The sequence below is a fragment of the Hemiscyllium ocellatum genome, chromosome 11 (genome assembly GCF_020745735.1).
Source record: "Hemiscyllium ocellatum isolate sHemOce1 chromosome 11, sHemOce1.pat.X.cur, whole genome shotgun sequence".
NCBI lineage: Eukaryota > Metazoa > Chordata > Chondrichthyes > Orectolobiformes > Hemiscylliidae > Hemiscyllium > Hemiscyllium ocellatum.
In genome coordinates, this window is record NC_083411.1 from 23,878,324 (window position 1) to 23,905,195 (window position 26,872).

The 26,872-nt window shown below is 39.4% G+C and overlaps 1 protein-coding gene across 1 annotated transcript in view; it reads right to left on the reverse strand.

Moving 5' to 3' along the window:
• abcb7 (ATP-binding cassette, sub-family B (MDR/TAP), member 7) overlaps window positions 1–26,872 on the reverse strand; it is a 97,143-nt gene that overhangs the window by 38,037 nt on the left and 32,234 nt on the right. The window contains exons 3-9 of the mRNA XM_060832468.1: window positions 24,180–24,263; window positions 19,217–19,336; window positions 9,037–9,169; window positions 5,332–5,600; window positions 4,484–4,572; window positions 4,299–4,386; window positions 2,511–2,685 (exon numbers count right to left, since the gene is read on the reverse strand). Coding sequence (XP_060688451.1) covers window positions 2,511–2,685; window positions 4,299–4,386; window positions 4,484–4,572; window positions 5,332–5,600; window positions 9,037–9,169; window positions 19,217–19,336; window positions 24,180–24,263 — 958 coding nt within the window. The remainder of the gene's footprint in view (window positions 1–2,510; window positions 2,686–4,298; window positions 4,387–4,483; window positions 4,573–5,331; window positions 5,601–9,036; window positions 9,170–19,216; window positions 19,337–24,179; window positions 24,264–26,872) is intronic.

Here is a 26,872-nt window from a genome sequence, read left to right on the forward strand (position 1 = left end):
AGGCCAACAGCAAAGTGGCTGGCTCTTAACTGCCCTCTTAAATGGCCCTAACAAGCAAGTCACTCCAGTGGCAATTAGGGATGTGATTATGTAAATGCTGGTACAGCCAGCAATGCCCACATTCTATGAACTATTAAAAATAAACTGGACTTATCAGTAACTGCATTGAGCATTAGTGCTAATTTTAATTCGGACAGGGGAAGGAAGCATAAGTCGAAACAAAGAGGGAAGTCTAACCTATTCAACAATACTTTGCTGATATAAACCACAGCTTCAGTTGTTTTTCCCTGCCATTGCCCCATTCTTGGCATGTGATTATTGGTTCCATGCCTACACCAATTTCCAACCCAAACTGCTTCCAAATAGGGGGAAGATGGATTGCTTGCTGGAAGTAAAGGTATTCCCACACTGCAATTTTCACCCAACAATAATTAATGTCCAAATAAAAATGGTATGGGTCTTAGAAGTGATGGCATTCCCATGCATGTGATGTTCTTTTGCTTCAAGATGACTGAAGTAGTTTGGGAAATAAGGCAAGTTGCTGTAGTGCATGCGGCAGCTAACACTGAATATACAAACATGAATTAGCATCAGGAATAGGCCGATTGGTATTGCATAAATTTGCCATAGATCCTGAGACAGCATCTTCCAAACCCATGATCAACTCCATCTAGGTGGGGCAGCAGATACACGGGAACACCACCACCTGCAACTTTCCCTCCTAGCCAATCACCAAATTGACTTGGAAAGATAATGCCATTTCTTCAGCAGTGGTTAGGTCAAAATCCTGGAATTATCTCCCTAACATTGCGCGTCTACCTTGTGCAGCAGTTCAAGAAAGCACTTTCTCAAGGGCAACTCGGGATGGGTAATAAATGCTGGCCTAGCCATAAGTGAACATAAAAAGCATCTATTCTTAATTACTTGCTGTACCTCCACACTAATCTGTCATATTCATACACCAGGACACCCAGATCCTTCTACAAGCTCTCATCATTTAAATAATATACTTTAACCTTCTTGCCAAAATGGACAATTTCACACTTTCCAAAATTATAGTCCATTTTCCAGATCTTTGCCCATCCAATTAACCTATCTATAATACAGCCTGTATTCACTTTCCAGTGTACTTTCCCATCTACCTTTGTGATATGATCATATGTGCATCAATGATAAATCAGTAGTGGATGTTTAAGCTAAGTGAGAAATGCTAATCAGTTTTAGTCTGGATGCTGTTGAGCTTTAAGTGCGATTGCATCACCCATCAGACTCCTGATTTGTGCTTTTTATGTGCTGGTAATAACAAAGAGATCATCTTTACAAAAGGATGCAAATATGAAGATGGCAGGGTTATTGAAGGAGACAAGAAAAATGTCAGAACTCCAGCTTAAAATGCTGTGCATTTTTAATGCTATAAACCTAAGTTGTAATAACCAAAGATCACTTTTTAGAAATATGGCACACTGAATTATAGTAACATTATCAATTTTTCCTATTTTTTTGAATTAGTAAAAACAGGACACAGTCATCTTGTCGTGATTGCAGTCTGATGCTGCAGTTTTTGGACAAAGACTTGTAATTATCACTTTTCAAATGCTTATTAAAATGAAATGGTCATCACACTGAATATTCAAAGTAAAGTTTAGGCTCTGATGGCTTTAGCAAACATAAATTCCTTCGATTTTCAGATCAGTTGTCAGTTCATTGCTGTTGATGCAATGAATAATGAGAACTGTCTGGATTTGAAATTAATAGATTAAACATAGCACAAAAATGTATTATTTAATTGTGCTTTTCATAATTGACAGAGGGAATGCGGGAGGGAAAAACAGAAGCATTCTCAAATTATTTCTAAATAAGCTATTTCAAGAATTGTATGGAGTCAAGTAATTTTCCTGCTTGTTCGAGGCACTGAATTGCCTCAGGTCACCTACCTGCAGGATACACATGACTACCCTGACTTGGAACTTCTCACTATTCCTTCCCTGTCCCTGGGTCAAAATGCTGAAACTCCCTCACTGATGACATTGTGAGAACATCAGCAAATGGATAACAGCAACTCAAAGCGACAGCTCACAACCACTTTGTCAAGGGCAACTATGGATGGGCAATAAATGCTAGTCTTGTCAGCGATGCCCATATACTATAAATGAATAAACAGAAACCTAGCATATTGGTCTTATGCCTGCAGCCATTGCCACTGGTGTTCACAACAATTCAGTTAGTGAGTCACTATTCCTCAAAATGTGTAGCAAAGCAACCTCCCAGTCCTCAAAATAAATAAAGACTCCAACAAGTAGAACACAGGTGGATGTTGGGAGATATCGCCTGGGATCCAACATAGTTGGTTCTTCAGCAGGTCATCAATGAATTTTTAAAAAAAGTAGGAAGTAGGATTAGTACTCAAAACAAAACCAACTAAATGAGGGGAGGAACTTTACAAAGAATAACACATCCAAATGTCCAGGCTACAAATCTTTAAAGCAAATTTGCCAGTTTAGTCACAGTACCTGCTAGGATTCCTTTACTTGCAAGTAGCATGATTCCAGTCAGGCCACAGCTAAAAATAAGATTCTGACCGAAGTTCAGTACTGCAAGGCTTGAGGCAGTCTTCAGAGAAGCATTTTCATAAGTCTTCAAGTATCCATCATATCTCGCCGCTTCATACTTTTCATTGTTGAAATACTGAAAGAGGAATTTAAACTACAGGACTCTTTTGCCAATGGATAGCTAGCTTTGCACAGCAAGAGCTTTCTTAAATTTATAGAAAAACAAGTATAAGTTTGAAAAGCTTTTCTGCAGAATCTAAGGCATCTGTTCTTAAGATATTCCCATCTTTTCCTCAATATTATGTTTTGACGTTCTTCTGAAAGTACAATGTCCTACCAAGTAACATTTCCATGGATGTCAGACAGTCTTTGTCAGCTTTCCAAAGTTGCATTTTCAATGTTTGCATTGACAACCTGACTATGGGGCCACTGCAGCTAAAACTAATTTGATCATCCAATGTCTAACTAAAAAGTTGATTGTATGGCAACTAGCAGCACTACCTCTCGTTAATTTTCACCTTCTCAACATGCAAGCCAATATTTTTCTTCAGTACTCCAGGTGACATCAATTTAAAGTTAAAATTCACAACACCAGGTTATAGTCCAACAGGTTTAATTGGAAGCATTAGCTTTCGGAGCAACGCTCCTTCATCAGGCGTTGCTCCGAAAGCTAGTGTGCTTCCAATTAAACCTGTTAGACTATAACCTGGTAGTAGGGCTTATGCCCGAAACGTCGAATTTCCTATTCCTTGGATGCTGCCTGACCTGCTGTGCTTTAACCAGCAACACATTTTCAATTTTTGGACTATAACCTGGTGTTGAGTGATTTTTAACTTTGTACACCCCAGTCCAACACCAGCATCTCCAAATCATAACATCAATTTAAAACAGACCTGAGATGAAAATTGAAAATTCCCAAAAAGAACAAAATACTGCAGACATTGGAAATCTGAAACATAAACAGATGTTGCCAGACTGCTAAGTTTTCCAGCATTATCAATTTTCTTTGAGAATTCCCTAGTGTGTCACTACTGTTACAAAGGAACTTTTTAAGTCATGTTTACTACATTCCCACCATTGGCACTATTTGATAGCCAAAATACATACTTTCAGCTTAGTCTCACACCTGGGTTAACTTGCAATTGGTGTAAAGCATTGCCTATTTAGCTACTCTCCCAGCAGCTAACAATATAATTGCAAAGAGAACAGTTTGAGATATGGTGTTGGAGTTTACTATACTTCTATGAGCAAGCCTTGTTTAGAGAGAGAGAATTCTGCCAATACTACACCAACCTACCTTTGAGAAAAGGTATATTGCAGCCAAACCAGCATTTCCATCCATGTGGCAATAATCTAAACTTTAAGTACCACCAAATTCACTCTTGCATAATAACTCTTACATCCTAGACAGTCACTAATTCTGAAGTAATTGCAATAATTACATTTATCAACAGTGTCTAATGTTTGTTTTTGGACACAATCACAATCAATCAAACTTTAAGACGTATAATCTAAATCATTCACAGCTCGTAAGGGAATAAAATTAAATTCATATGGTAGAGCCAATGCTCAAAGAATTGCTTATACTAGGGGTGTTAATTACTTTATAACACTTCGATATTGAGAATTGTAACAAGAGCAGGGGAGGAAGAGTATAACAATCCAAACTGTATAATCTTAAAAGATGGAATTATTTTTGTTTTGATACAAGGTTGTTTAGAATCATTAAAACAATTCCACACATCCTACCTTCACAGTTTCATAATTCAGGAGTGAGTCTATTGCAGCATTGCCTGCATCATTATCAGCTTTATTCATTTCAATTCGGAATCGAGTCCTACAAATGAGAAATTAAACATTTTTAAAGTCATCGCAAAGACACTGTTGGTTAAGAAGAAAACTAAAATGAAATAGATTTAACATTGCTACAGTACCTCCATTGTGTGATGCCAATTGTAAAAACTGAATATGCAGTTAAAGTTCCCAGAGTTATTAACGCATATGGTCCACCACATTTATAATACTGTAAGAAATAAACATTTAAAGTGAATCGTTTCTAGGATTTACAATTTGCTATAGTCATTACTGTTAACTTTAGGTAAATGCAGTTTTGTGCATTTGAACATGAATTCTAATGAGGAATTGATACATTTAGGCATAGATATTAGTAACAGATGGCCAGTTGGCCCTTCAAGCCTGATGTGTCATTCTAGAAGATCATGACTGATCTGATTACGGCCATTTCACTTTGGAATTGATAATCTCCACTTTTCTGCCTACCCCTAATAACTTGAGTTTCTTGTTAGTCAAGAATATTGTCTTCACTGTTCCCTGAGGAAAAAGGAATTTCATAGATATATGATTCTCAGAAAATTTTCATCGTGGTATTAAATGGGAGACCTCATTCTTAAACTGTATCCCTCGTTGTAACCTTATTATAACAACATGAAACCTCCATTCAGCAAGTGTGCTGTGGAATGGGTTTCATCAAGATTATCCACTCATTCTGGATACAAGTTTAAACTTTCCTCACAAATTAACCTCCTTATCCCAGGAATTAGTTCAATGAACCTTCTTAGCATTGCTTCTAATGCGATTCTGTCCTTTCTTAATTAAAGAGACCAAACTGTAGACAGTACTCTAGATATGGTCTCATCAATGCTCCTGTAGTAAACCATCCTTGATACTTTATTTCATTCCCTGAGCCACCGTATTTATTAAAATACTTTATTCAACAAAGGGCACAAATAATGAAAACAGCGCAAAAATCTGTAGCACTTACCAAAATGCTACTGACAAGCAGCACTTCAAAGGTGGTGGGACCAAGATTAAACACCAAGGCACTCAGAACAAAACTGATACCTCTTGTCCCTCGATCTATAGCTTTTGAGAGTGCACCAGTCTGCCTGCTGAGATGGAAACTCAAATCTAAGTTGTGTAGGTGGAGAAAGACATTTTTGGCTATTCGCCTGATAGAACTTTGGGCTACTTTGCCAAATACAGCATTCCTGAGTTCATTGAAGAATGCTGCACAAACCCTTGAAACACCATCTGCAAAGGAATTTTAGAAAAATCTAATTGCCTTTTGAAAACACGTTTCATCATTTCAAAGTTAATTTCTTCATGAAGAAAATGAAAATTTTCATCAAATTTCAAAACTGAACAATAAGTTATGACTGACGTTATTTATGTCTTTGTTACACATACAATACATTAGCAAAAATACAACACAACAATTATTTGCTGATGGTTCAGCAAGTTGATGCACTAACGGCTGAGCCATGCAGACTAAAAAGAACTCAAATTTCAACAAACTATTAGTAAGCTAGTTGATCGCAGTGGGACCACGAAGAGAACATTACAATGGCATCATCAATACTGACTTCGGAAGGGTTTGGAATAGATGTTAGACAGGATTGCTGCTCTGTCTAACAAACCCTACAAAAACTATAGATATTGATCAAGGCAAGTACGTAACTTAGTTTTGACACAGCCTTTTGTTGGGATAGATTCACCATTAAAACTCAGCTATGGATAAAGGTTGCCAAACCCCACTTTGCAAGAAAGATAATTCAACAGGTCAGCGTTCTCAAGACCATAAGATATAGGAGCAGCCCAGGTCTGCTCCACCAGTTAATAAAATCATGGCTGATCTGATAATCGATAACTCCATTTCGATTCCTTTACTAATTACATATGTGTCTATCGCAGCCTCACATATACTTAACAATCCAGTCTTTAGAGTTCTCTGTAGTTCATTACCCTTTGAGAAACAATTCCTCACGTGCCTTAAATGTGGGACTCATTATTCTGAGATTATACCCTCAGGTCCTAGATTTGTGGGCGGCACGGTGGCACAGTGGTTAGCACTGCTGCCTCACAGCGCCAGAGACCCGGGCTCAATTCCCGCCTCAGGCAACTGACTGTGTGGAGTTTGCGCATTCTCCCCGTGTCCGCGTAGGTTTCCTCTGGGTGCTCCGGTTTCCTCCCACAGTCCAAAGATGTGCGGGTCAGGTAAATTGGCCATGCTAAACTGCCCATATAGTGTTAGGTAAGGGGTAAACGTTTGGGTGAGTTGCACTTCGGCGGGTCAGTGTGGACTTGTTGGGCCGAAGGGCCTGTTTCCACACTGTAAGTAATCTAATCTAATCTTTCCAAAATGGGAAACCTTTCCACATCTACCCTGTCAAGTCCTCTAAGAATTATTGTTTCATTTTTCGATATTCCAGTGAGTGAAGACCTAACCTACTCAACTCTCCTCATAAAAAGTCCCTCCATACCCAGTATCAGCCTAGTCAACCTTTTTATGGATTATAGTAGGCCTAAGCTGTATTCCAGCTGTGGTCTGAGGATTGCCTTTAATAGTTTTAGCAAAAAACTTTACTACGCCATTACCTTTGGAATAAAGGCCAACATTTCAATTGCCTTCAAGAGTGTGGTACTGGAAAGACACAGCGGAAGAGCAGGAGAATCAATGTTTTGGGCATAAGCCTTTATCCTTCCTGATGAAGGGCTTCTGCCCGAAACATCGATTCTCTTGCTCCTCGGCTGCTGCCTGACTTGATGTGCTTTTCCAGCACCACATATTTGACTCTGATCTCCAGTCCTCACTTTCTCCTATTCCAACTGCCTTCCCTATTAACCACTGAACTTTGATGAGCTATGATGATTCATCCACAAACACTCCCAAATTCCTCTACTGTAATTTTCTGGAATCTCTCTATTTAAATAACATCCTTCCTGCAAAAGTACATCACCTCACTATTTTTCACATTATATTCCATTTGCCGACTCACTTAATATATCTATATTCCAAGATAGATTCTGTGTTCCTTGTTAGTTGCCTTCTCATTTATTTTTGTGCCATCTGCAAACCTGGCTATAGTACATTCAGTTTCCTCATCCAAGTTATGAATATATGTTGTGAATAATTGTGGCCCCAACATGGAAACCTGTGGCACTTTACAGATTGTAAGTTACCATCCTGAAAAAGCCCCCTTATCCTGACTGTCTTCCTTCCATTGATTATCCAATCCTCTATCCATGCCAATGTACTCCCTCCAACACCATAGGCTCTTGGCTTATTAAGTAGCCTAATGTGTAGTACCTTATCAAATGATTTCTGAAAATCCAAATATCTTCTGCTTCCCCTTTATCTATCATGCTGTTCATTTCCTTAAAGAATAATTAAATTTGAGGCATGATTATCCCTTCATGAAGCCAGGCTGACTTGGATTGTTACATATTTCTAAATGCTACACTATTACTAGACATTCTTTATACCAGACATTGATCATCATTAAATTCTTAATTCCAGAATTTTTCCTACTGAATTTAAATTTCCCCAACTGCCAGAGCTTTTTCTGATCTAAATCAATACTTGTATTGTCAATTTCAGTTAAACTTCTTTCTTATTTTTGAGAAAAGGGCATAAATACTTTCCCCCAAAAACAGACATTGAGCTAAGTGACCTATAATTACCGGTTCTGTGTCTTCTTCCCTTATTAAAGTATTACATTGACAGTTTTCCAATCCCCTAGGATATTTCCAGAATCTAAGGACTCTTAGAAAATTACTACCAGTCCATCCACTATCTCTGTTGCGAGTTCTTTTAACAGCTTGGGATGCAGCTTCATTGAACTTACTGGCCTTTAGTCCCAGAAGGTTTATTAGCACTTTTTCTATTGAGATACTTAGTGTTTATTTCCTCTCCTCCTTTTGTCCCTTGATTATTTAGTAATTTTGGAATGTTATTAGCGTCTTCGACTGGAGGATAAAAAAACTAACGCAGTCAAAATGGCATTATCAATTGCACAAAAGACATTTGGCCTGCTTTTTGTTTTGACACGAAAAAGAAGTGATCGCTCCAAATTGAGACCATCAGAATGGTCTGTACTTGAAATACAGACAATACTTGTAATATTGTACATGCTGTCTGCCATTTCTATGTTACTACCCAGTTTTAAACCCATTTTTGTCTGTAAGGGTTGACACCTGAAATGTTGTGCATGCATGGAAAAACAGTATGGGAGTTGGCCTTATTGGAAAGCTCTTTCACAGATACAACATGAGCATGAAGGACAGAGTGCTGTTTCTGTGCTGTTTGATTCTCCCGCACCATTAGGGTTTCTACTGCAACAGCTAAACAAACGAGGCAATGAGTCATCATGAAGTAGATTGAAGGTCTAACCCTTTTATTTGCTTCAGCACACAAATTTAAAACGATAAATCTATTACCCTTTCAGGCTTAGTTTCCTGCCACATTATGTCTCACTTTTCTTTGCAACAGAAGCGTGATTTACATATATTTTGATATAATCTGTAAACTCAAATCATTCCAGTAAGAATCTAGTGCACAATGCATAAATTTATGCAAAGTGAAAAGAAAATTCTCTGCAATTCTCCTGCCAGAAACGTTTGCTACTCATTGCAACCTGCACTGCAAGAAAGTCAACATCTGTCAAGCAAATTAAAATATTTTACTTACAGCCAATAAGGACAGCTGTTGCCATGGTGATGACTGTACTAGTTGCATCATTCAGGTTCAAAACACTACCTGACATTTGGTTGAGTTCATCCACTGCATATTTAAACATGAAGGGAACCATTATATTCATGAGCTGCAAAGACACATGAGCAAACATTACAAAAGGTTGAACACTACACCTAGTGAATAATTTGACTGATTTACAGCTTCCTGAATAAAGGTCCTAGAGGCACTTCTAAATGTCAAGTCCTTGGTGCTGTAAAAAGTTGGCAGTAAAGATTTAATTCATTGCAACATCTAATAGCTGGCAGCTGATGCCATTGCTCTACTGTATTTACATGTTTACTTTAAACAAAAATGACAGCAACATATTTTTATGTATTAAAGTAAACAGTTGCACCTCAACATTTAATACATTCATAAAAAAACAATGCAGGTCTATATAATTCTGTCTTTTTATTATTTTAAAAAAAGCCACTTCTGATCAAACCAATATTACAGATTGATACAAGTACCCAATGTTTATTTTTAAAATCAGGCCAGGACTTGCAAACCCACACCATCATTCACATTATAGCCTCTACTAATGTCAATCTTCATCCAGCGACTAGAAGCTACCCAAGGGCATAAGGTTGATCAGAGGCTAAAATTTCCTCCACTTCTTTCAATGTTCATCTAAGCTTCAGAAATTATACATAGCATGGAAGACCAAATAGTCTCCCTTCTGTGACTGCAAATCATTCTGCAGATCAAAAAAGCAGCAAGATGGCAAAGGAAAATTTGTGAACTTAATTAGCCCTCTCCATTTAAAATCACAACAACAACAACAACAACATCTGAAGGCCAGCATAGACCTACTGTACTGAATATTCACTTTTTTGAAAGGTTTGTAGCTCAGGTTGAGATTTAAGGTGTAGATTTGCTCGCTGAGCTGTAGGTTTGATATCCAGATGTTTCATTACCTGGCTAGGTAACATCATCAGTGGTGACCTTCAAGTGAAGTGAAGCTGTTGTCTCCTGCTTTCTATTTATAGGTTTGTCCTGGATGGGGTTCCTGGGGTTTGTGTTGATGTCATTTCCTGTTCATTTTCTGAGGGGTTGATAGATGGTAGCTAGATCTATGTGTTTGCTTATGGCATTGTGGTTGGAGTGCCAAGCCTCTACGAATTCTCTGGCATGGCTTTGCTAAGCCTGTTAGCCAGAAGTTTAACAGAACGAAACTGCCGCAGAACGCTCTGAGAACTAATCAATGACGCCCACCACAGACTCCGAAAATACAACCGGGAAATTGCGCGCCAATAACCGTTATTCAAACCAGCAACAAATCAAAAATGGATAGACGCGGTAGAACGAGCCATAAACACCAAACAACAACACACACAGAAAAAGAAAAATCGGGACCTGAAGAAAAAACTTGACAAACTCACAAACAAAAGACAAAACCGATAACACAGGGGCATGGATAAAGAACTTATCAGACCTATCCCTATCAGACACACAAAAAGCTGTACTAGTAAAAAGGACTAAATTTCAATTACTGAGACACTGACAAGAAGGATTTCCTAGTGGCAATAGAAACCGCATTGAAGGACAACAAACTTAAGGAAGAAACACAACAAACGATCAGACAGACAGTTGCACCTACTCTGAGCCGAAAGAGGGAAGGAAACAAACTGAACACAAGAAAAGAAAGCCCTAGAAAACCTCAAAAAAGACAAAAATATTGTTATATTACCTGCAGACAAAGGTCAGCTCAGAGTCATCCTGAACAGAAGGGACTACACAGAGAAAGCCAATACACTACTCGCAGACACCAACACCTACCAACAGGTGGTGCTAGACTCGACCCCACAACTAGGAAACAAAATTGCATATCTCCTAAAAAGAATTACACAGTTCTGGACAATTAAACAAGACGGAATTCCAAAAAATGAAACCAGATGGGACCAACACCCCACGATTCTATAAACCAGGAGCCCCCCTCAGACCCATAGTCTCACTACCCGGAACACCAACTTTCAGACTGGCCAAAGAAGTACATGCAAGACTGAAATACCTAGGAGAGTCACAGCACTTCATCCAAGAATTCCTAAAAATCATGAAAAACACCAAAATAGAGGAAGACGAGACAATGATCTCGTTCGACGTAACAGCACTGTTCACCTCCATCAACATCGACCTGGCAAAGGAAACACTTATCACATTTTTAGAAGAGACCATCACACACACCCCAACCACCACCAATCACATTACCAACAAAAACATCATGAAGCTGGTGGACCTGTGCCCCACCACCCACTTCACTTTCAATAACAATCTACAAACAAACCAACGGCACACCCACGGGATCTCTGGTATCAGGATTCATAGCAGAAGCTGTAATGCAAAGACTAGAATAAACAGTCCTACCAACCATCAAACCAAAAATCTGGGTCCGCTACCTTTGTCATCACAAAACGAAACTAGAAGAGACATTTAACATCAACAACACCCTTACAGGCATAAAGTTCACCAAGGAGGAAGAAACCGACAACAAACTTGCATTCCTGGGCGTCACAGTCGAAAGAATGGACAACGGAGAACTACAAACCTGCGTATACAGAAAATCGACAAACACTGACCAAATACTTAACTACACCAGCAACCATCCCAACACACACAAATGAAGCTGTATCAGAACACTATTCCAATGAGCCACCTCATACTGCAGCACAGATGAACTTCAGAAAACAGAGGAGAACCACCTATACAACGTATTCAAGAAGAACGGATACTCAAAAAATACAGTCCGCAGATCCCTTAAGAACAAACCAAGACAAGCAGACCAGACACAGCCAGAAACCCTAACCACCTTACCATGCATCAAAGTAGTTTCAGAAATGACAGCCAGACTAAGACCCCTCGGAATCCTAGTAGCACACAAACCCACCAACACTCTCAAAACAAAAACAAACTTAAAAGACCCAACACAACCCATGGACAAAACCAACGTTGCCTACAAAATTCCATGCAAGGACTGCCACAAACACTACGTAGGACAAACAGGAAGAAAGTTAGCCATCAGGATACACGAACACCAGCTAGTGACAAAAAGACATGACCCTCTCTCCCTCGTAGCCCTACACAGGGAGGAAAAAAACCCACCATTTCGACTGGGACAACACATCTATCCTGGGACAGACTAAGCAAAGACATGCCAGAGAATTCCTAGAGGCCTGGCACTCTAACCACAACGCCATAAACAAACACATAGATCTAGATACTATCAACCCCTCAGCAAACGAGCAGGAAAAGACATCACCACAAACCCCAGGAACCCCATCCAGGAAAAACAAATAGAAAGCAGGAGACAACAGCTTCGCTTCAATTGGAGGTCGCCACTGAAGATGTTCCTAGCCAGGTAATGAAACATCTGGATATCAAATCTACAGCTCAGCGAACAAACCTACACCCCGAATATTCACTTCTGTGCTGTAAATTTCTACGAAAATAAATGTTTCTAACAAAAGAGAACAGGTAAAGATAAAGGCAAAATAACGCATGGAAAATGAGTCACAATACATCCTACAAGGTTCAAACTAAAATACTTCTTCCATGCAGCCAAAGGGAAACTCCATAAAGCTCCACAGTATTCATTTTTTTACTGATGACCACAGTACCAAAAAAAACTCCTTGCTCAAAGGCCACTCCAGAAAACATTCAACACACCAGTGATTCAAGGGAGTCTATACTTCCAATTGGAAACGTGACCAGTTCCTAATTTTAAGTTTCCTATGATCAAGTGGGCTGTAGCTGAATGAAGGTCAGGCACGGTGGCACAGTGGTTAGCACTGCTGCCTCACAGCGCCAGAGACCCGGGTTCAATTTCCACCTCAGGCGACTGACTGTGTGGAGTTTGCACATTCTCCCCGTGTCTGCATGGGTTTCCTCTGGGTGCTCCGATTTCCTCCCACAGTCCAAAAATGTGCAGGTTAGGTGAACTGGCCATGCTAAATTGCCCATAGTGTTAGGTGAAGGGGTAAATGTAGGGGAATGGGTCTGGGTGGGTTGCGCTTTGGCGGGTTGGTGTGGACTTGTTGGGCAGAACGGCCTGTTTCCACACTAAGTAATCTAATCTAAACCAATCTAAATACCGTATAAAGAGAAAAACATGTTGTATTTTAGTAGATTCCATTCAGTTATTAAATGCAGCCATGTAACAATAGTATAGAACTCAAATTTTGTCAACACCTTGACTGGACTGTTTTACTACACTGCTTTTGGGTTGCCTCCCATATTGTAACTGCCCACAAAATAAAGGCCATCTGAACCTCCATTGCTCATTTTCTTATTTACATCCAAGTGCATTCACAATCACCCATGTGTTCATTGACATATGCTGATCCCAGGATTAATCAATACCTTGATTTGAAATTTATTTTCAATCATGGCTTGCCCCATGCCATCTCTAATCTCCTCCAGGTCTACAATCTTCAGTGATATTTGACTCCTTTACTGAGCATTACTAACTATAAATTGATCTACCATAGGCATTCAAGCCTTCAAAACCCAAAGCTCCAAATCTCCTATCTGATCTTCTCTGCCTCTAAGATGCCCTTTAATATCACCTTTCTAACCTTAACCTACTTTAATATCTCCTTGCTGACTGTCAAAAAATTATATCATCAACACTTCTGTGAAGCACAACAGTGCTTTTCTGCAATGCTCAAGGTGTAAGGTAAATATGAGGTTCTTATTGTTGAATGTTCAGTGGAATTGACATCTGACAACAGATTTGTTAGTTGTAAATGTTAAAATCACAAATAACCTATAAAATACCAAAGGCTACCACTGGCATAAGATTCCTGACGAAGGGCTTTTGCCCAAAACGTCGATTTTCCTGCTCCTTGGATGCTGCCTGACCTGCTGTGCTTTTCCAGCACCACTCTAATCTAGACTCTGGTTTCCAGTATCTGCAGTTCTTGCTTTTACCTGAGATAAGAGAATGTCATGAAGCCATGATGCTACTTGAATCTGTGGCTGACTGATCCAGTGATGATATATAACATCGGCAACATGAGTTATATAGTAGACAACATCAACAGACTTAACCTGCTGTGCATATAGACTGCTAGACACACACTTAATATACATGAGAGCCAGCTTCCAAATAAACAGGCAAAAAAAAATTAGTCACATGCTAAAATCATGCAATACATTTTAAACAGAACAATGAAATAGATGGTATGTTTTGTTTTCAACTGTCATGAAAATATTGCAAACATGTTCTAAAACTGCACATCAATTCTGCAATTAAAATGAAGGAAAGCACAGATCTAAAGACAAAATCCTATATTTGTGAAGAACAGAGAATGCCACTGTATATTGCATGATACGATTTATTCCATAAGGATAGAACACCAAATTGCTGAGGGGCAATGCAGTCCTGTGTCCCAAGTGAATAAAGCTATGATTTCAGGCAATACAGTTAATTTCATAACTATATATTAGAAAACTGTAAACAAAATCAGTATAATTTTGGAAGACATCTTTAAAGAGAAAATTGCATCAAGAAAGCATGCAAAGAAAGAGGTTTCAAGTAATAATTGAACAGATTGCACGTTTAATTACAAGTCTTATTTTGATCAGAACAAGCTTGACAAATTTAATTAAATATTAAATAATTAAATACTAGACACTATGTTGTTGAATGTTAACATTAAGACTAAAAGGTTACCCTCCCAACCTCCCAGTGTCTTGACCCTGACAAGAAAATAACTTGGATCCCTCTAGCTTCAGACCCATGCCAGTACAGGCCAAAAGAAACAACTTGCATTTGGAGACTTCAAGCTCCAAAATAAACAAAGTTCACAGAGGCAGCAAATAAAAAAAAACACTGGGATCTTTTGGAAGATACCTGGCAAAGTAATCAGATTCTGAAAGAGATAACTATTGACTACACAGTGTAATGGTTGGAATAAAGAAACACACTTTTCCTCTTTTGTTTCTTTCAGGGACCAGGAGTGTCATTAACAAAACTAGCATTTGTTGACCATCCATTACGCTTGCACTGAATGGCTTGCTCAGCCATTTCAGACGGCTGTCAAAAATCAACCACATTCCTGATTGTCCTGAACTATTGGCCAGATCAAGTAAAAACTGCAGATTTCTTTTCCTAAAGAACAGAAACCAGATAGGCTTTTCCAACAATGATAGTTCATTGTTGTTATTACAGATACTAGTCTTATATTCCAGACGTATTAATTAAATTTAAATTCTAATAGCAGCCATGTTTAGATTCAAACCGATGTCCCACTACAATACCCTTGGCCTCTGGATTATTAGTCAAGTTACGTCATGCCACCACATCCAGAACATTCATCTCTCTCTTCGTGATGCTGAAATCATTTTTTTTTCATTTCTGACTGTCAGAAAATACAGAACAGTTATAGCAGAGAACACTGAGCTGGCATTCTGCCCATAGTGCTGGTCTTAGTTTTCTGAAGGAGCAAATTACGTAGTTCCATTCCCTGGCTTCTCAGATGTACAAAAGAAAGCCTTACGTGAGTCATTTGTAAATCATTTGTATAATTTAGCTTTGTGACAAGTTATGAACTGTAGCTGATTTTTCAGCCTCCACAAACTATTTCCCGAATACAAGGTATCTAAGATAAAAATTAACAAAATGGATGCTAATACAACTTGCTTAATTAGTTGCCAAAAAATCTGTTTTAGTTTGGTGAAAACACAAAATTTAATGACCACACTAAACTCCATTACTAACTTTGGGAAATGAGGAAGAATGGAGCTGAGTTGGAGAAAAATCAGCATGAAGTGCATCCTCCTATTTGCTACCAATCTCCGGGTGCTCTGGTTCCTTCTCACAGTCCAAAGATGTGTAGGTTATGTGAACTGGTCACACTAAATTGACCAGAGTGTCTAGGCAACTGTGTAAATTAGGTGGATTAGCCATGGGAAATGCAGGGATAGAGTGGGTGTGGACTTGCTGGGCCGAATGGCCTGTTTCCACACAGTGAGGATTCTATAAAAAACTCTTTTCCTACAGAATTTTAACTGATAACTTGTCGCCTTGTTGCTCATGTGTTACAGCATACACAGCACGATTGCCTGGTAAAAAAGGAAGTTTAAAAAGGATTGAAGCAAAGCTTTTGCATGAAAACAGCGATGGAACACAATTATTTGGACTTGGGTTCTTCTTCTGACTAAAATTAATTTAAATCCCTCATCTTCTTTGTGTTCATTTCTTAAATTACTATTTTTTGCATTTTTAACTTTATTTTAATTTAGTGCCTTTACTCAAATCACATTCACTAGATTATTACATTACAAAGTTGATCAAATGTAAAATACTAAAAGATTGTGAACATTCTTTACTTAGCTGCAGAAATGGATAATTTGGAGTTGTGATTTATAACCACTTCATCGATCAGAGCAAATTCATTAATGCATAAAATAATGTGCAAAACAAGTCTAATTATGGCTTCCTCACTAACATTGAGATTAAACTCCCTCAATTGAAACCAGTACAAACATAAAGCTTCTTCCTAGACAGGATTATCAAAGTATTAGATTAAATTAGATTAGTGAAAAAAATTGAGAAATGTGCACAGTCATAACGAAGGTACATATAGCTACGTGAATCAGGAGGAATAGGGCCATTCAGCCCCTCAAGCCTGCTCTTCCATTCAATTAAACTATGGTTGATTTTGTTGTAACCAAAAAAATCCACTTTATCATTTATCCCAATAATCTTTCAGCCTCTTAAGTTTTTATGAATCTCTATCATAAAAAATAATCAGATTCTGCTTTGTCAACTATTTCATGAAGAAACTTCCAAAGACATGATCCTCAGAAAAAACATTTTCCTAATTTCTTTTAAATTGATAACTAGTTCTCAATTTTCCCACAAGATGAAACATCCATTTTTCCAGTCACATACAAAACTGACACCACACTAGGCGAAAGTGAGCACTGCGGATGCTGGAGATCAGAGTTGAGATTAGAGTGGTGCTAGAAAAGCACAGCAGGTTAGGCAGCATTCGAGGAGCAGGAAAATTGACGTTTTGGGCAAAAGCCCTTCATCAGAAATGAGGCAGGGAGTCTCCGGGGTGGAGTGATAAATGTGGGTTGGGGGGGGTACTGGGGAGAAAGTAGCAAAGAGTACAATAGGTAGATGGAGGTGTGGATGAAGGTGATAGGTCGGAGGAGGGTGGGGCAGATAGGTGGGAAGGAAGATAGGCAGGAAGGAAGATAGGCAGGTAGGACAGGTCACGAGGACAGTGCTGGGCTGGAAGATTGGAACTGGGGTAAGGTGGGAGGAGGGGAAATGAGGAAACTGGTGACGTCCACATTGATGCCCTGGGTTGAAGTGTTCTGAGGCGGAAAATGAGGTGTTCTTTGTCCAGGCGTTGGGTGATGAGGGAGTGGCAGTGGAGGAGGCCGAATGGAAGGGGGATTTGAAATATTTGGCCATGGGGCAGTGGGGTTGAATGGGATGGGTGTCCTGCAGACGTTCCCTAAAGCGCTCTGCGAGGAGGCGTCCAGTCTCCCCAATGTAAAGACGACAGCATCAGGAGCAATGGATACAATAAATGACATTGGTGAATGTGCAAGTGAAACTTTGATGAATGTGGAAGGCTCCTTTGGGACCTTGGGATGGAGGTGAGGGGGGAGGTGAGAGCACAGGTTTTGCAATCCCTGCCATGGCAGAGGAAGGTGCCAGTGGGGAGGAATGGGTTGTTGGGGCGCATGGACCTGACCAGGTAATCACGGAGGGAACAGTCTTTGTGGAAGGCAGATAGGGGTGGGCTGAAAAATATATTCCTGGTGGTGGGGACGTTTGTAGGTGGCAGAAATGTTGGCAGATGATGCGGTTTATGTGGAGGTTGGTAGGTTGGAAGGTGAGGACCAAGAGGGTTCTGTTGTTGTTGCGGTTGGAGGGGTGGGGTTCGAGGGTGGAGGTGCGGGACGTGGATGAGATGCATTGGAGGGCATCTTCAACCATGTGGGAAGGGAAATTACAGTCTTTAAAGAAGGAGGCCATCTGATGTGTTCTGTGGTGGAACTGGACCTCCTGAGCGCAGATACGACAGAGGAATTGGGAATACGGAATAGCATTTTTGCAGGAGGTAGGGTGGAAAGAGGTGTAACCAGATAGCTGTGGGAGTCAGTGGGTTTGTAAAAAAATGTCAGTGTTAAGTTGGTTGTCATTGATGGAGATGGAGAGGTCCAGGAACGGGAGGGAGGTGTCAGAGATGGTCCAGGAGAATTTAAGGTCAGGGTGGAATGTGTTGGTGAGGTTGATGAACTGCTCAACCTCCTTGTGGGAGCACGAAGTGGCACCGATGCAGCCATCAATGTAGCAGAGGAACAGGTGGGGAGTGGTACTGGTGTAACTTTGGAAGATGGACTGTTCTATGCAGCCAACAAGTAAAAAATGTCAGTGTTAAGTCGGTCATCATTGATGGAGATTGAAAGATCCAGGAAGGGGACATCATACTATTTTTTCTGACTAGCACATGGGATTGGTAGCAACCTGGAGATCACCATCTTCAAGGTTCTACTTTTTAAAACATGCTTAACTCCCTATTTTCTGCTTTTAGAACCTCATTCTTTGTTCAACCTATGCATTAATACCAATGTGTACAATAACTGTTGCCTGTTCATCCTTTCAATCCAAAGTATTCTGTGGGCTTTCCAAGACATCCTTGACTCTAGCACCAAGGAGGCAACATACAACCCTGTAGTATAGTTTCTGTGGCTGCAAATGATTTATCCCCTTTATGATTAAATCTTTATTAACATAGCCTTCTCACAATTATTCCTCCTCTGTCAAGCAGTGGACACTACCAAAAATTTGTCTCTTGCTATTTTCCTGAGGCCATTCCCCCAACAAAGCTAGAAGAGTACTGCTATTTTTCAGGAGAAAAGCCATAGTATATTTGTGCAGTGTCTGCCTAATCCTCTTTCTCTGCCTGGTGGTCATCCCTCCCCCTGTGGAATCTTAGCCTGCAGAGTGACCATCTCTCTGTAAATGCTGTCCACTCCTTTTATTTTAGTTTGATACATTATTTAACATTTTTAAAATTTTAAAAAATTGGAAGGCACAATAAAATGCTCAAAATAAACTGCAAAGATAAAGTTACAAACACAGCATATCTCAAAATATGAAATTACTGACCTTTGCCCCACCTAAAAGGCCAAGAGACAAAGCCACTCTGGCACGTAGATCAGGTCTATCCTTTGGCCAAACATACGTCAACATGGCCCTAAGAATTTTTCCTGTATCAACATCTTTCAACTGCAAGATAATTTAACAAAATTAGTACATTTTCAAACTTCAATTTTGATAAAAAGAACTCCAAAAACATGAACATTTTGGGTTTCTAATGGTTACTGAGTTGACAATGCAAATGATCTTGTTTAACAGACGCAGCAAGTGCTGAGTCATCCTTGTGGTAAGAATTATACTGGTATGTATTTAGTTAATGGCTGGGTGCCCAAGTTTTCCAGCAAATTATTGCAGTTACACTTCAAAATGGAGAAGGATGCTTAAAATTCTTTCCAGTTATAATTTTTCAAGGAAATTTAATGACGAGAAAGCTTCAAAAGATTAGAACAACATTATAGGTCTTCTGAATCCTTAAAAATATTTAATTGCTTTGCTAAAGCAACACAAATTTGCTAACTTTGAAAACTCAAGACTTAAAAATAACAGTCAGCAACACTAACATAATTGCATGGGATTTGCAGTCCAAAAATGTGCAGGTTAGGTGAATTGGCCATGCTAAATTGCCCGTAATGTTAGGTGAAGGGGTAAATGTAGGGGAATGGGTTTGGGTGGGTTGCTCTTCGGAGGGTCGGTGTGGACTTGTTAGGCCGAAGGGCCTGTTTCCACATCTTAAGTAATCTAATCTAATAGCAAATGCTGACCATTTCAATGTTATGATCATTCCTCTGAAACTGATAGCTACTTCAGGAGTCTGGAAATCCTGAAACTGCCAGTGATTCCATGTTTCCCTACACACAGCCCAGTGAGGTCCTACATCACGCTATCAATCCAATCATCAATGATCTGATACAGTAAGTTCTTTTTCACTATTAGATTTGTGATAAAATCTCTCAAGAAAGCAAAAACCTTGTTGAATGATGAACAATAGGATTTTTAATAATGCATTAAGTTCAGAGTGACATTTGAATAAACATTTGTCCCTGAACAGCTAATTTTTGGAATATCAAATATCTCCACGATAAAACATTCAAATTCGAATGTAGTAAGATAATTTGTTTTAACAAGTTTATGATATTTGGTTTGACATTTATCCTACATTTCCATGAAATGTTTATTTCTTTGAAATTTTGCTTAAAATGAGAAAACTGAGCTCTCCATTTGTTGGTTGTTATGAGAATACTTAAAAGCAGTAACTCGTTGACCCTCCTTGAAAATGTCTCTATTGATGGACAGTTTCAGACCCTCTTTGACTAGCACCAAATTCTACCTTACTTAGTGAAAGTGAAAATGCAGCTCAGAGTTCTGCTGCTCCATCAATGACCATAAGATCCATTCCTAGGGAGTTTTGCAGGAGAGAGAGACCTGGAGGTGCAGATGCGTAACTCCTCGAAAGTGGAGTCCAGGTAGACAGGCTTGCTCCATTGGTCAGCGGATTGAGTACAGGAGTTGGACATCACTTTGCAACTGTAGAGAATATTAGTGAGGCCACTTTTGGGGCATTGCATTCAACTCTGGTTTCCCTGCTACAGGAAAGATGTGAAACCTGAAAGGGTCCAGAAAAGATTTAGCCAGGGTTGGAGGGTTTGAGCTATAGTGAGAGGCTGAATAGGCTGATAAAATCATGAGGAATCTGTTTTAGGTGAATAGCCGAGATCCTTTTTTCTCAGGGTAGGCGAGTCCAAACCAGACGGAATAGATTTAAGGTGAGAAGGGAAAAATTTAAAAAGGGACCCGAGAGGCAACTTTTTCACGGAGAGGGTGGTGTATGTATATGGTACAAGTACCAGAGGAGGTGGCGCGTTCAATTACGAAACTTAAAAGGCATCTGGATGGTTACATGAATAGGAATGGTTTCAGGGATATGTGGCAAATGGGACAAGGTCAGTTTAGGACAGTGTGTTGGCATGGACGAGTTGGACCGAAGGATCTATTCCTGTGCTGTATAACTATGACTAATTGCAAATACACAATTTTCCAATCACAAAACAAGTTATTCGGAACTGTCACTTCTAAGAATTTCTGAAGGGTTCTGAATCAACAGACTATTAACCTAGAGACATTAAATCAGTACTTTTCATCAGTATTCACTCAGGAACAGGACACTGTTGCTGATGTGAATATGGAATCACAAATAATTAGAATGGATGCCCTGGAAATATGCAGGGAAGAGGTTTTGGGAATATTGGAAAGGATGAATATAGATAAGTCTCCTGGGCCTGATGGCATTTACCCCAGGATCCTATGGGAAGCTAGGGAGGAGATAGCAGAGCCATTGGCCTGGATTTTTATGTCGTCATTGTCAACGGGAATAGTACCAGAGGACTGGAGGATAGCGAATGTGGTCCCATTGTTCAAGAAAGGGAGTAGGGATAGCCCTAGTAACTATAGGCCAGTGAGTCTGACTTCAGTGGTGGGCAAAGTCTTAGAGAGAATGGTAAGGGATAAGATTTATGAACATCTGGGTAGGAATAACGTGATCAGGGATAGCCAGCATGGTTTTGTGAAGGGCAGGTCGTGCCTCACAAACCTTATTGAGTTCTTTGAGAAGGTGACTAAGGAAGTGGATGAGGGTAAAGCAGTAGATGTTGTGTATATGGATTTTAGTAAGGCGTTCGATAAGGTTCCCCATGGTAGGCTAATGCTAAAACTTCGGAGGTATGGCATTGAGGATGCATTAGAGGTTTGGATTAGGAATTGGCTGGCTGGAAGGAGACAGAGGGTAGTAGTTGATGGATTATGTTCATCTTGGAGCGCAGTTACTAGCGGTGTACCACAAGGATCTGTTTTGGGACCATTGCTTTTTGTTATCTTTATAAATGATCTAGAGGAAGGACTTGAAAGCTGGGTAAGCAAGTTTGCGGATGACACGAAAGTCGGTGGAGTTGTGGATAGTGAGGAAGGAAGTGGTAGGTTACAGCGGGATATAGATAAGTTGCAGAGCTGGGCGGAAATGTGGCAAATGGAATTCAATGTAGCTAAGTGCGAAGTCGTTCACTTTGGTAGGAATAACAAGATGATGGATTACTGGGCTAATGGTAGGCTACTTGGTAGTGTGGATGAGCAGAGGGATCTTGGTGTCTATGTACACAGATCTCTGAAAGTTGCCACCCAGGTAAATAGTGCTGTGAGGAAGGCATATGGTGTACTGGGCTTTATTGGCAGAGGAATTGAGTTCCGGAGTCCTGAGGTCATGTTGCAGTTGTATAAGACTCTGGTGAGGCCTCATCTGGAGTATTGTGTGCAGTTTTGGTCGCCATACTATAGGAAGGATGTGGAAGCTTTAGAACGAGTGCAGAGGAGGTTTACCAGAATGTTGCCTGGAATGGTAGGAAAATCTTATGAGGAAAGGCTGAGGCACTTGGGGCTGTTCTCATTGGAGAAGAGAAGGTTTAGGGGAGATCTGATAGAAGTGTATAAGATGATTAGGGGTTTAGATAGGGTAGATACTAAGAACCTTTTACCGCTAATGGAGTCAGGTGTTACTAGGGGACATAGCTTTAAATTAAGGGGTGGTAGGTATAGGACAGATGTTAGGGGTAGATTCTTCACACAGCGGGTTGTGAGTTCATGGAATGCCCTGCCCATATCAGTGGTGAACTCTCCTTCTTTATGTTCATTTAAGCGGGCATTGGATAGGCATTTGGAAGTTATTGGGCTAGTATAGGTTAGGTAGGACTCGGTCGGCGCAACATCGAGGGCCGAAGGGCCTGTACTGCGCTGTATCCTTCTATGTTCTATGTTCTATGTTAACACACTCACAGAAAGCTACATTAAAGTCGATGGGGTTTGGGTACGGACAAATATGTCAGAGGTGGTGAATTATAGTAATTGTAAGAATAATATATGGAAAAAATATAATGGGGAAGCAAAAGATTATAAAGACCAAAGGGCACATTAATTTAGACTGGCAAGGAATAAAAAGGAAATTGGACAGGATCTTATCAATACAAAGTTAAGTAATTAGAAAGGATAATGTGATAATTGAGAAACAAAAGAATCTAATCGAGGATAAAAGAATGGCAGAGTATGCTTTTTCATCGCTTCCACAGAAGCATGCCTTCATGTGAATTAGAGGATACACAGGGGAGCTGAAACAATTACTTGGAATAATTATAGATAAGAAGTTCAACTGAAAATGTGGTGAAACTCAACTCAGAATGCTGAATAAAATCGTCTTTCAAATATCCTTGGATAGAAATGATGCACCAGAGGGATGAAAGATTACAAATATAATGTCTCTATTTCAGAGTAAAGAAAATCACTTAGATATTAGCCTAAACTCAGGGGTAGGCTTCTAAAGGCTAAAAGAATAAAAGTGCTCAATTGTAAAGATCAGAAACACAGATAGAAGAAATTTGAAGTGTGAAGAACCAAAAATCAATTGTATATCAAGATGCATCACTTTAAATTGTCTTATCCAATGAGACAAATTCACCTGATTTTTCAATTAATACTAGGGTGAGGCATAAAGAATGAAGATTAAAGTCACATGAAATTGATGCACAAACTGCAATTTTCAAAGTGCTTACGTGAACTGCAAGATCAGGTTTTTAGGCCAGCCTTCCTCGCAAATAAAAATGCTGCATTCACTTGCAAAATAAACAGCTTGAAGGATAAAATCTTATCACTTATTTGTTACCCTTCCGCACATTTTTTGTATAAAGGCACAAATGACACTCCTATTTCATCTTTGCAAAACTATGACTTTAAAAACCATTGATTGCAACAAAGATTTCATGAATTGCATTGCTTTAACATCATAAAAAGTGTTTAACAAACGCTTTGTTGAAATTATTCAGAGATGCAAATTGGATATTAAATATATTTCATAAAAACAATATCCCTCTACAAGACAAATCAGATTTGAAGATAAAACTGCATTCAGAGTTTAGACAACAAACAGATGCGTTACTTTTTTTGGGTCGGTATGAAGGCCTCCACCAGCATGCCCATGCCAGTCTGTCCTTTTACTTGCAAACTGCCACCACTGGGTTCCCTGGAAGAAAAACAATGCAGTTATAAGAAAAAAAATACAGAACAAAGCCAAAAGTCAAAACAATTAACAGAAATTATGTTCCTGATTTCTAAAATTAGAAACTAACTCATTGACACTACACATTGAATACTACACTTACAAGCCAACTTGCATTTCAGTTATATTCAAAGCTACAGCCAACTATTTTCATTACACATGTTTTGGCGGTAGATTTGAATATAACTGAAATGCAACTTTGGTGTGAAGAATAGGAGTGCTGAATATGATTTAAATGGAGGAAGACTGTAGAAAGTTAGGAGGGGAGAATTTGGGAGTCATTGTCCACAATTCATGAAAGTTAGCGCATAAGTTCAGCAGTGAGAGGGAAGGAAAATATAATGTGGCTATTATTTCATTGAGAAAGGAATATAGAAGTAGGAAGGTTTTGCTAATACTGTACAAGGCACCAGTCAGACCCTGGTTAGAATACTGAACAGTTCTAGGCCTCCTATATCAGGAAAGATATACTGGCATTAGAGGCTGTCCAGAGAAAGTTCACAACGCTGACGCCAGGAATGGAGGCACTACATTATCTGGAAACGTTGAAGAGATTGGGCCAATACTTGTTGGAATATCCAAAAATAAGACTTTATTGAAACAAAATTCTTAGAAAGACGACAGGATGCATGTAGAAAAGCTATTTCTCCTTGTGAGAGAGTCGACAATCAGAGGGCATATTAGATTGCACATTTAAGACAGAGGGGAAGGAACTGCTTCTCTCAGTGGGTTGGGAATCTGTGGAATTTTTCTTTTTAACCACAGAGGGTTATTGAGGTTGCATCATTTAATATATTGAAGGCCAAAATTAACAGATTTGCAAGCAGTAAGGGAATCAAGGGTTATGGGGAATGTGGAGTTAAGGATCATCAGATTAGCCATGATCTCTGAATGGCAGAGCAGACAATGGGCTACGTGGCTGACTTCTGCTCATGGTCTCTCCTGGTTTTTCTCAATCGCCAAGTCAGTGCCTGACATAGAAGCAATTGGGACAACAACCATTCATTCAATGAAAATTCAAGATCTTCAAATTTGCCACTGCTGCAAAATACAAGTCAACAAATAAGAAATTTGCCTCAGGTAACTCCTGAAAGACCAACAATTTTTAGTTCAACTGTATGGCCTATTCTTAGTGTCTGACCAGAGACTTACTTCCTTTAAAACTTAGGAATTGTGTTTGGATTGCTTGATTTTTGTTTTGGGGGGGGGGGGGGGGGGGGGGGGTGTTAATATGTAATAAAATTACACATTTTCTATTTCAAGAAAACCATGCAATTCGTCTACTTAATTTTGATTTTAATAAAGCAAGAGCCACATACTAAAAATGGGAAACCATCTCACCTGGCTGTTATAATATAAACAAGCAAAAGCTCCAGTATTGCAAATAATGCTCACTGATAAACAGGAAAGTTTAATCAATGGAAAACAACATGATCAGAAAGTCAATAATAAGATTACGCAACACAACCAAAACTCCAATCCACTGCTGCACTCTCCAGGAATGTGATTTTAACAGGAATTAGTTTTTTACTAGATTATCTCCTTGCAGTAAATCAGAAAGAGGAAAATTAACCTGGGTGCATTGCTTATACATCATTTAAATAAGAAATTCACTTCAGTCCAGCCTTTTATTTTAAATAAAGGAATACCATGAGTAAAGAAACTTAACAGATGGCAAGTGTTATTAAAAACTTTTAGATGGAGAATGAGAAAGTAGAAGAGCAAAACAGGGGCAGCAGCCACATTTTCTCAGTGTATTGTGACTGTGGTGTTCTAGAGCATTAATATTGATAACAAATATTACATTTAGAATGCTCTCATTGTTGACAGGTAGAAATCACTCGGCCTTCTTGCTGGTATCTCTGGCTCATAAAGCATAATAGTCCAGAAGTGGGCAAGTGTTTCATCTATGTCAATGCTGGTCTGAAGTGTCAGAACTGTACAATAATAACCAAATGACAAATTCCACTCATAACCCTTTGCCTCCAAACTAAGTACAACAGATAGTATTCATGGCAGGAGGTAGTGGCAAATGACAGAGATAATTTGAAAGCACAGATTGAACGTTCTGGGTGGAGTGACTGCACTGCCATGAAAAACATCTGCCTACAGTCATAATACACTGATTAGGCTAAATTGAGAGAGTTCTACACAGCAGAGGGCAGGAAGATCCACCAATCTAAAAGCTCAGCAGTTTTGGTGCTGGGAATGCCACAAGCTCTCTAGTCAGGCAAGTCGTCGAAAATATAGTATGGATCCAGGAATGCTTCAAGTCCAACACTTTCAGTTGGGAAGGGTAAGAAAAGCTAATGGGGAGGGACTATGGGAAATTGGGTGGGTACACCTTCAGGAATATCCTTCTTGATGTGACACTCCCTGAAGATAATAACCCTTCTTTCTTCTCCACACTCCATCTATTTTATAAAACTAACAACTGCCGGCTCCTGCACAACTGCTCCTATGCTAAACAAACCATTGAGTGGGCAGCATACTATCAAGGTCAACTAGGCTTTGAACAAGTCCACTGAACCTTAATTTATTTTAAAAAACAATGTTTGGCATGGTGCCAATTT